Source organism: Daucus carota, chromosome 8 (assembly GCF_001625215.2).
Source record: "Daucus carota subsp. sativus chromosome 8, DH1 v3.0, whole genome shotgun sequence".
Classification (NCBI taxonomy): Eukaryota; Viridiplantae; Streptophyta; class Magnoliopsida; order Apiales; family Apiaceae; genus Daucus; species Daucus carota.
The window spans coordinates 1,751,774-1,763,486 of record NC_030388.2 but is presented as its reverse complement, the minus strand read 5'-3'; the positions used below and the strand labels follow the sequence as shown (position 1 = coordinate 1,763,486).

The 11,713-nt window shown below is 35.1% G+C and overlaps 1 protein-coding gene across 1 annotated transcript; it reads right to left on the bottom strand.

The window, feature by feature from the left end:
- Positions 1-7,864: 7,864 nt before the first annotated feature.
- Positions 7,865-9,813, bottom strand: LOC108197167 (aldehyde oxidase GLOX). The gene has a single exon (XM_017364700.2). It carries the CDS (start codon positions 9,788-9,790, stop codon positions 8,066-8,068), a length of 1,725 nt encoding a protein of 574 aa, XP_017220189.1. The 5' UTR covers positions 9,791-9,813; the 3' UTR covers positions 7,865-8,065.
- Positions 9,814-11,713: the final 1,900 nt, after the last annotated feature.

Here is an 11,713-nt window from a genome sequence, read left to right as displayed (position 1 = left end):
CTTTATCACACTACTGAGATATATGAATTAAGGATCAAATGTATCTTTTTTGGTTAGAATGATCAAATATGGTTAGTTTTATTAAAATTAAGAATGTGTATTGATTGAAGACATGTATATTCAAATATTAAGTATTTTAAAACACATTTAAGTTACTTTCATTAAATGATTATTAATATGGTTCTAAAGTTCTAAGTTTAAGCGGTTCTATGTGGAACCTGACCCTATATATATATATATGTATGTATGTATATAGATATTTATATGTATATAGGCAAGTGCTCAAATGAGAACCCCAACTAATGTGAGATATGAGATCTAATCTCAGCCCTCTATTTTATAATACAACTTTTAATCTCAGCCCCTTATTTCTCCATAATCTCCTTTATCTCCCGTGACTTCATCTCTGCCCATTTCATTTTTCATCTTTCTTGCATCCACCTCCCTCACCAACCACCACTGCTTCTCCTCCACTCCCCACGACTGTTACGACGTCGCTTCCACTAAGTCGTCGCAGCCGCCTTCCTAGTGACACGATCAACTGCTTATTTGATTCTTTCGCCGCGATTCTTTTGGAACATCACTAGGCCAAACCATCGATTTCCGTCATGATGTTGGTGTGGAGCTTCTTGGCGGTGGCGATGGAGGAGCCGGTGAAGAAGAAGGAGGTGGAGTTTTCAGCGAAAAGGAAGAAGGAGAAGACGGGATCGGAGGCAAAAGAGGAGATAGGGGAAGAAAGGGTTAATCGGTGGTGGAGCGGCGGTGTTTAAAGGTGGATATGCGTTGAAATGGGTGTTGTGGTGGTGTCGCCGGAGACGTTATTGTTGGATCTGTTTTGCTCCACTTAGTAATTTCTGTTTTGGCGTTGGTGATTTTATTTTTCTGGAGTTGATTTTTTCCTTTACTGATGATGATTTTATATTTTACAGTGGTGATTTTTGTTTTCTAGCACTGATTTTGTTTTGTAGTTGGTGAATTTTCAGATTTAGGGTGTTTGTGGATGGTAGAGGTGGTCTGTAGATGGTGGTGATGTGGTGATTTTCGTTTTCAGACAGTGATTTTCAGTTTTGCAGCGGTGATTTTTAATTTTCCGGTGGTGATTTTCGGTTTGACGGTGGTGATTTTATGTTTGTCGGTGGTGATTTTTCGGTGGTCGCCGGAGGTGGTGGTGGCCGGAAATGATGGTCGGCGGTGGTGGGAGGTGGCAGGTGGTGGAATTAGAATGATAGATGGTGATAATTAAAATAATTAAATATTAAAAATTAATGTGTGGTGAGAGATTGATGTAATGTATAAATTGAATGGTTAGGATTGGATCTCATATCTCACAATAATAATGGTTCTCATTGGAGCATGACTCTATGTGTGTGTAAATATATATATATATATATAGGCAAGTGCTCAAATGAGAACCCCAACTAATGTGAGATATGAGATCTAATCTCAACCCCACATTTTTATCCCTAAATTAAATCACAACCACACATTTCTCTTGTTTTATTATTCATCTCTTTCATTCACCACCCACCCACCCACCACCTACCAACACCACCACCCGCCACCATCACGCACAGCCACCCACCGACCACCACCAAATCGCCCCCGCCCGTCATCTGCTCATCTCTCTCCCTATCCGGCCGCTGCCACCACCACTCCGATCTGCTAATCTTTTTCATTCACCACCCACCACCCACCCAACACCACCATCACGCACAGCCGCCCAGATCTGCTCTCCCTCTCCCCCCACATCGTGACTCCGTCGCAGCACCGCGGCGGCTCACCACCTGCTCATCTCTCTCTCCACCTCTAGCCGCTGCAATCTTTTCTTCCTCCTCCCTCTTTCCTTGGTGCTGTTGCCAGTGTCGCGGTGCGGTTGTCACCGCCGACGACACCGCAACCCCGAGGTCAGCCCCACCGCCTCCATGGCTTTTTTTCCTCTACACGGCGGCGTCCCGCTGCTGCACCACTGGGGTCAATCCCCCGTCCTTCTCTTTCACATCGCTGCCATATTCCTTCATTCGTTGTTTAGTGGTGTTTTTCATTTTACTATGGTGATTTTATTTTGTATTTGGTGATTTTTCGGATTTCGGGGTGGTGGTGGTGGGTTGTAGATGGTGGTGATGTGGTGATTTTAATTTTCTGGCGTTGATTTTTGGTTTTCCGTCGGTGATTTTTAGTTTTCCGGTGGTGATTTTATGTTTTTCGTTGGTGATTTTATGTTTGCCGGCGGTGATTTTCTGGTGGTTGCCGGAGTTGGTGGTGGTGGTCAGCGGTGGTTGAAGGTGATAGGTAGTTGAATTAGAAGATGATGAAATATTATAATATTAAATGAATGGTGAGAAATGAATATAATATATTTAAATGAGTGGTTGAGATTAGATCTCATATCTCACCATAAGATTGGTTCTCACTGGAGCATGACTCTATATATATATATATATATATATATATATATATATATATATATATATATATATATATATATATATATATATATATATATATATATATATATATATATATATATATATATATATAGGGTTGTGCTCAAATGAGAACCCCAAATAATATGAGATATGAGATCTAATCTCAGCCCTCCATTTTATATAATAACCTTTAATCCAAGCCACTTATTTCTCCATAATCCCCATCTTCTCTCCCGTGTCTTTATCCCTGCCCCATTTCATTTCTTCATCTCTCACTCATCCCTCCCTCACCAACTACCATTGCCCGATCTTTCCCCCTCTTTCTCCCCCATTCCCATGGCTGTTACGGCGTCGTCGCCGCCTCTCTCTCCTCAACCTGTGGCTCCATCCTTTCGTCGGAAACGCGGCTGCTGCCTCCTTCGATGCAGGCGCGGCTGTAGCCGCCTGTTATTTTATGGCCGACGACAACGTGGATGCTTGCCTCCCTCCAACAGCCCCGTCCTTGTTCCTCCGTTCCTCCACCTCTGTTCCTCCATCTCCGTTTCTGATACTCTTCATTTGAATCGATTGTAGTTCGTCAACGACAGATCTGGAGATGGTGTTGGTGGTGATTTGGTAGTAGTATCACTGTGGCGGTGGTGGTATTAGTTTAATACAGTGATTTTTAGGTGGCTGAGAAAGACATGATCGAAAATGATGTGGTGATTATTTTTTTTGCGGTGGTGATTTTTTTTTTGGCGTTGATTTTGCTTTGTAGTTGGTGATTTTTCATGTTTGGGGAGTCTGTAGATGGTGGTGGTGGTCTGTAGATGGTGGTGATGTGGTGATTTTCGTTTTCTGACAGTGATTTTCATTTTTCCAGTGGTGATTTTTAGTTTTCCGGTGGTGATTTTTAGTTTGACGGTGGTGATTTTATGTTTGCCGACAGTGATTTTCCGGTGGTCGCCTGAGGTGGTGGTGGCCGGAACTGGTAGTCGGTGGTAGTTGGAGGTGGCAGGTGGTGGAATTAGAATGAAGATGGTGATAAAATATTTAAATATTAAAAATTAATGTTTGGTGAGAGATTGATATAAGGTATAAAATGTGTGGCTGTGATTAGATCTCATATCTCACACTAAGAGTGTTCTCATTTGAGCGAGACCCTATATATATATATATATATATATATAGGCTCATGATCAAATAGAAACCACTCTTAAAATAAAAACTAGAAACCAGTTTCCCTACCACTATTTATAACTACGGGTATCACTAATTTATACTGCACTAATCACTGTTTTTATACAGTATGTAAACAACGACTTTTATTATCAAAATTGAGAAAATCTACTTATCTAAATTATTGATAATCGATTATAGATGATTAATTTCATCCTTATGAAGGTTCTTGGTGGTAGGAAGCCGCAAGAGAAGTTGTATGATGATGGTAAGTAGTCGTTAGTTTTGTAAGTTATGATGAAAAGTGTATGTGACTATTGGTGATGATAGACAATGGTGGAAAGTAATGGAAACGTTTGGTAATGGTGGGAAGAGGTCCATTATTACGATTTGGGTGAATATGATAGTCATATACGTTGCATATATGCGTACATATATATTTATATTCGCGAGATATGCTATATATAAATTAGTGATATCTTATGTACAAATTAGTGATTTCTGTAGTTAAAAATAGTGATAAAAAACTGTCCAGAAACTGGTTTTTATTTTTTAGGCTAATTTGGTTTCTATTGGAGTAGGACTCTATATATATATATATATATATATATATATATATATATATATATATATATATGTTTGTGTTAATATATTTCTATTGGATGTGTTATTTAATATATTAAAATAAATTTTTAATAGTTTTTTTTAGAGCAAAATTTTAAATAGTTAATACAGCCAAAAGTAGTACGAACAGATATATGTTTCGATGAGAATTTCAATGAGAATGTTTAAATATATTTAATCATAATAAAGAAAATTAATTATAATTTAAGGAGTGTTATAGGTCTGGCCAAATTTTAGTGTGTTTTTAGTTAAAATAGTTAGTGTTTCTCAATTAAAATAAACTTTTAAATAGCTATTACCGTGTTTAGATAATATATTTTCATTGGATGGATTATTTGACATGTTGAATAAATACTCTAGGTCATGTGAATGTTTTAATATCTCTTAGTTATAATAAAAGGATCCACTAAAATATGACATAAATTAAGAAAGTCCGTAGAACGAATACCGGTCGACCGACTAAAAATTTACTATGTTATAAAATTTTTAATAGATTATATTATAAAATAAAGAGATTCATAGGTCCAAATATTGTCAAATTGTTATTATGTAGCTTTTTTTTTTTGTCATAATCACTTTCACGTGGATGAATTGTACCGAAATACAATACCCGTAAAAACGGAGTTCTTTCATTCAAGAAAGTTTATCATCTAACCGAAAGCCATGCAAAGATGTCCCCGGACATTAAGATAATAAAACATTCATGTATGAAAATAGAACCAATGGAACCTGAAAAAACAACCAAAATAATGTCAGAACTATAATTATACTAAACTAAAAATAATTAAAGAGCTACTACTATTAAACTTTCTTAAAAAAAATAAAATAAATAATTTAATTAAAAAAATATATATCTAATAAATCTAACCAAAGGGAATGGACTACGAATTTGATAATTAATAAAATTATCTAACAATCTCCACTAAATAAAACACCCACATTCACACATTATATTAAAAGTCATTTATGAATATTAAAAAAAAAGTATATGTTATTAATAAATATAGCTATACATAATTAACAACATTGATTTAAAAAATTCAAAATTTGAATATTAGAAACTTAAGAAAAGGAGTCAATTTTCAATTAAGAAGGTAACTGATTATAATTAAAGAAAAATTGATCAACTTGCTTTAATATAAAAAAAACATTTAAAGAGCATTAAAGTCACATTTAAGACAAATAAATTACAAAATTACTTGCCTAAAATATAACTATTAGCAAAAAAAACAATACTAATTTATCGTTTTTAAAATCAAGATAGATACGATAATTGTAAAAGATTTTCACGATCCTTGATAACGTAATCTAAAAAAATACTAGTAAAAAGTTTGTTTACAGATACATATCAAGAAATCATGGGAACACACACAAACTAGTACATTTTATGAAGATATCTTAATAATACTGTGACGCATCATCAAAGAACAAAAATTAATGTAAAATTTTCGTACAAAGACTAAACAAGCATCACGATCAAATAAGCATATATCTCAAATTCAATAAATTAATAAAAGCACCTTCATGCACACTAAAAATCAAGAAGATATACATCAAACTAAGAAAAGATCCAAAACCAATTTAGTGTGATTCGCAAGAAAGATGATACATACTCAATTGTAAACAAAGATAAGAAATATGCAAATTCACGAATTATATCTAACCTGATAAAGGTCCTCTTGATATCGACATGATTTTACCGTCTTTAATGATAAAACTTACTCAAATATATGACTAAACCGCAGACCGGATATGAAGACGTTGTCCTGATCTCACACATTTGTACTCGAGGATGATTACCAAGAATGAAGATCTGTTTTTCTTGTGTGCGTAAAAGTCTGACCCGTTTCTGGTACTTGAATACAAGACTTCGAGTAGGAGGAGTGATTTTCAGAGACAGTATTATTATGTAGCTTTTAGTTAAACTAGTATGTACTTTTTTAAAATAGCTAATAAACTTGTTTCGATAATATATTTTTATTAGATATATTATTTAACATGTTGAACAATTTGTTAATAGTTAAGCCCTTCAAAATATTAATTAAAAATTAATCCATTGACATATGTTTTGATGAGAATGTTTAATTATCTCGTAATTATAAGAGAAAAGTTTATTTTAAACATGTTATCAATTAAGGAGACACATTGACTTAAATACGGTCGACCAAATTTTTGATATTTTAAAGTTAATATTATAAATACTTGTCACATTTTAAATTATTTAAAAGTTCGTGAAATGAAAAAAAGTTCATGAAATAAAGACCGACAATTTAAATATCAAATCCGATTGATATAGTCGGATTAATATTTAAACCTGATAAGTAATACCAATTTAATTAAAAAATTTAATGAATTATACTTCTTCTTTTTTATGAATGAGTTAATTCAATAATAAAAATTCATACGACATCTACATGTCTAACAAATAAAACACAAAAACAATTACTAATTAATCTATTGTTCTTGGAAATAAAATCAAGTGATTTGTTGAATATCTTAAATTCTGAAAACAAATCCACAAAAATAAAATAACTCGGGTCACTCTCGAGAATAAAATCACTGGAAGAACGAGAAATACATAACTCCGTGGAATTGAGATCTAAGATAAAGAAAGCCAAATTGAGAATAACTTTAAATCTTTAGATCCGAAAAAGCAAATTAATGCCAAAATTTAAGAAAAAACAGACGAATCTTACCTAATAAAGAAGATTTTTATGAAAATCAAAACTATAAAACAATGTTTATGGAAAGAAGAAAGGAAACACAAAGGAAATACAAAGTTTTGGGATTTTCCACCGGTAGAGATCCGACGAAAGCTCCAGTGACAGCTAAGCAAAAGAAAAAAAGAGGAGTGGTTGGTGAGAGTTTATTCTGAGATATAATTTGTGATTAACAAGTCGTAACACTTTAATATTAATAAATTATACTTAATCCTGACAAGCTTTTTATTTTCACTTAATATTTTTGAAAAATACAAATCTAAATAAGTTATATACAATTGAACCAAAATACATCCTTTTTAGAAATTATTATTATTAAAGACTACCTCTTTCACAGAAATAATATGCCTCCACCAAAGCACACAAAAAAGCAAAGCAGAAAGCAGATATGCTTTCTTTTTATCTCTGAATTATTTCCCTTTCCGATTCTAAACTTGAAATAAAAGTCTAATCATATGATTCTCAATACAACTTTATTAATAAAAATATAGTAGTTCATCACCAAGATGATTATAATACAGAAAAAGAATAAATTTTTAGTGGACCTTAACACTAATGTCAAATATAAGGGTGTTTGGGTGAGCTTAAAATAAGTGCTTCTTGCTTAAAATAAAAAAATGGAGTAGAAGTTAGAAACAAGTTAAGACTTATAAGTGATTAAAGTGTTTGAAAAATAAACAGAAATCCTGAAACAAAAGCTAGCATTCCTAATTTTTTATAAATACTTCTTGACTTTTTACACAAACGGTATAAATAAGTGTTTTTAATTTATATACCAGAAACCCGGGTTTTAAACCGGAAACAAACACCCCCATAATTAGCAAAGGTTCTGAACCTTTTCACTTCTCAGCAGCAACTCCTCCCTCTTTAGTTTCAAGACCTTAAAACTCAAGGGCGAAATTAACCATTTACATACTCGAGAACGCAGACACGAACTCGACCCGAAACTTAAAATTATTATGCAAATTAAGGAGCATACACTGAAACGTTAAAACATATGAACAATTTCCAAATAATAAATTATCACATCCCTATCCCCCAGCACAGACATTTTTGTCTAACAGAAGTCAAGCATGTCTGCATGTGACATTGTGACTCCTGTCAATTTCTTCAATAATCTTTAAAAAATAAAAAGTTTCATGACACTACTTGAACCCACCTTGCCACACTGGGAACACCCTGGTTAACAGCAAACACCATGTAGTAACCCGGCGGCGCCACCTTCCCGTCTGGTGGCGCCGTACAACTGATCCTATACAAGCCTTCGCCATCCGGTATCGCGCTACTCACAGCCAACTTAACCAGCCTCTGCCCTTGCGAGAACGAATGTGTGGCAAATGGTGCGCTAGCAATGTTCACTTCCACAAGTCCTACAACAGGCAGTGGCACGGTCACAAACATATCAAACACTTCGCTAAATTTAACGGTCTCTTGGAGCTCTACTATTTCTGGCCTCAGATTCGCCCTGTCAGGCGATAAATATTCTGGCGAAAAGGCCTCAATTCTCAACTCGGTAGGAAACTCGACTCCAAATTTGTAAATATAATGCGGATTACTCCCGGCTAGCAAAATTCTCCCATCGGGTAACAAATTCGCGGTAGAGTGGTACATTCTTGGAACCGTGCCCGGGTTGAGAGTCATGAACCGGAGCCCCAGCGGCTGATCGGGCCTGTACAAAACCGGGTACAAACACGGATTCGAAGCCAAATCGAACCCTTGCGTACCCGCTTGAGCACCATTAATAATCATAACCTCACCAGTTGGTAACATAACCATATCCCCCATGATCCTACCAAATGGCATATCCTCCATCTCCCAAACCGGGTCGGGTCGGGTCGGGTCAATTCTGCCGCAGCTCCCATGAGCTGGCGTGTCAGTACTCCTGTCGATAAACGCACCATAAGGCGCACCACCGCAGACCACCACAGTAGCCGCGGAATAGTCCCCCGAGAGTGCCAGCATCGCGGACGAGCCTGCGGATGGGTAATTCCTCGGGCCTCCTTCTAGATCCGGATACTCTTTCACAACATTATTTATCACAAAATCATACAACACCGCTTTATTATTTGCGAAAATAAATAAATGCCCGTTCGGTAACAAATGTACATACGGGTACAAATTATCCATCTGATTATCACCGGCCTGTGCTAAAAACGGGAAAAGCACGGCGCCGGTCTCCCGGGGCGGGTAAAATTCGACACTACTACTCGATCGTCCCCCGACGATAATAATCGTACCGTCGGGTAATATTTGATTTGTCGCGTACCACCTGCCATGCGACAATTCGACATTTTCGAGTTCTTGCCAGTCACAAAATTCGGAAAATTTACACGGACTAAATTTTCTAAATTTTTTAACACCATCAAGATCACCTCCTGTTTGCAACAGGGTGCCATCAGGCAGAAACTGACCCGAGCTGCACCAAGTGTCAGTCAGGATCATCAGGGGTCGGGTTGAGCGGGTTACAAGATCGAATAACACCGAATGAGCATAACAGTCATGTTTATTCGGGTTATTCGGGTCGACACGACAGTGGCCTTTTCGCAGCATTTTGCGAGATGGACCGATGTTGGTCCGGTCCAGGAGTACCACAGTGTTGAACCGTGTCACGGCCGTGTGCATGGAGGCTATACCTGCGTTTTCTAAAAGCAGCTCCCACGTGCCCGGGAGGTCGGCACGTGTGAAACAAGAGATGGAGACAAGCACTATGGTTAAGAATAAAAGGGAAGCCATAGAAGAAGATTGATCGAGAGAGAGATAGAGAGATTTAGTTGTCAGAGGATAATTTTGTGTTAGCGTACTTGAGAAACTGTAAAGTGTAACGTTAGAGAAGATGCAAGCAAGATAAGAAGCACTTTGCATGCGTGGATATAAACAAACCAACTTGAGCGGAGTTTTGTCTACTACATATGTCATGATTCAAAATATTAATAATTTAATCAATTAATCGTTACGAAATGTTTTACAAATTCGATTTTTGAATTTATTAATTACTACACATATTAATTTAATAAACCAAAATATTATTATTTTACTCCTCCCATCCCATCAAGTTGTTTACTCCTCCCATCCCATCAAGCAAATTTCGAAAAGACCTATATATTTTTAAATTTTGTGAGGTCACTTCTATAATTTTTTAAAATTTAGAGTGGTAAAAAATGTAAAAAAAAATAGGGGGCACGTGTCCCATTCCTCTTTCTAGATCCGTCCTGCTCCTATAAAGTATAGTTTGATAATGTTTTTTTAATTAATTTTTTTGAATAAACGTTTAAACGTCAAATTTGATTCAGTGAGAGAAAAATAAATAATATTATGAAATTATATTTTATAGAAGTTTCAAAACGCGTGTTAAAAAATAACGTGAAAACCTACCGGAACAGAGAGAATGTTTTGCTATATCTGATTATTTATTCATCTGAGTATCAACAAATTTTAAAAGAATATATTTGTTATTTAATTAGGTTTGATTCTCGATTTTCAAAAAGATACTTGCAATTTGAGTTGGGATATCTTCGAATATATTAAACGATTCTCTAGATATTTGCGAGAAGGGAACTCTGTTGGTGAACTTTATGAAGATGAAAAGTGTAACGTAAGAAAGACTAGAGTAATGTGAGTAGTGGGGGCAGTAAATGTGGGTCGGTGATGTCGGGGAACTCGATTGTAAGTAAATAATTAAATTATGATGATGAAAAAGGAGTCGAGCGTTACAGAGAGGAAGGGGCCCGTTGGAGAATACTTCTTGGGTGGGAAGATGGTTAAATGTTTGTCCTCTTTCTCAAATTTTGTTGTGGAACATGTGGAATGGATATGTACCGACGCAGGCCACCCGATTTTGGATATGTATATCCTATTCAATATAAGTATGTGTTTTTAATTTTTAAAAAAAAAAAAAAACACATATTGAAATGTTTTGATTATGTCTTTAAATAAATATTATTTTTAAAGATTTCTTTTTCCGAATAAAGATATTGATATAATAACTGTTCCGACAAAAACTTTAAAAATAATATATTCAATTATAATTAAGTCTTTTTAGAGCAATAAAATTGGTACCAACAGAATATATTATTTAATGAGGATATTACTTCATTGATTAATTTTTAAAATCAAGATTCAACCGTACATAGTCAAAGCACTTTGACTAGTGTCCTAAAATCTAATCGATTAATCGGTCATCGGACGGATTTCGATGTGATTGGACGAAAATTAGGTCAATAATCGATCAAATTGGTAACTAATCAGTGATTGATCGGTCAAAAATCGGTACTATAATTTATAAAATTTCTAGAAAACAATAAAAGTAATTATATTATAAGTAATATTAAATTAATTCTGATCATTCATCGATTTATGATTAATCACTAATCACCGATTTCTGATTAATAGCTAGTTAATCTATTCACCGATTAATTTTAATTCTCACTATTTTTTTTGCCAAAAAGGAAAGTTTCAATCAGATTTCAACTCATCAGCCATTACATGAAAGAAATGAGGCACAATATCGCCTCTACTCCACTTACGTTCAACTATCGAACTAGAATTCCCAGCAAAAGTGAGCAATCTTGTTCGCCGAACGTTTTACAAAATTTACTACTCCCTCTGATTCTTTATACTACTTTGCCCATTTCAAATGTCGGCACTGTTCATGACACGAGACAAATTACATGTTTACGTCTAATTTATAAGACTAAATATAGTCATGAGTGATCTCGTTGGATTCATATTTACGAGTACTTTAATACAGTGAAACTTTTATATTTAATACTAATACAAAATTAAAAA

What these genes read in the sequence shown, in the direction of transcription:
- LOC108197167 (XM_017364700.2), bottom strand. Translation starts at nt 9,790, where the DNA reads ATGCAAAGTGCTTCTTATCTTGCTTGCATCTTCTCTAACGTTACACTT.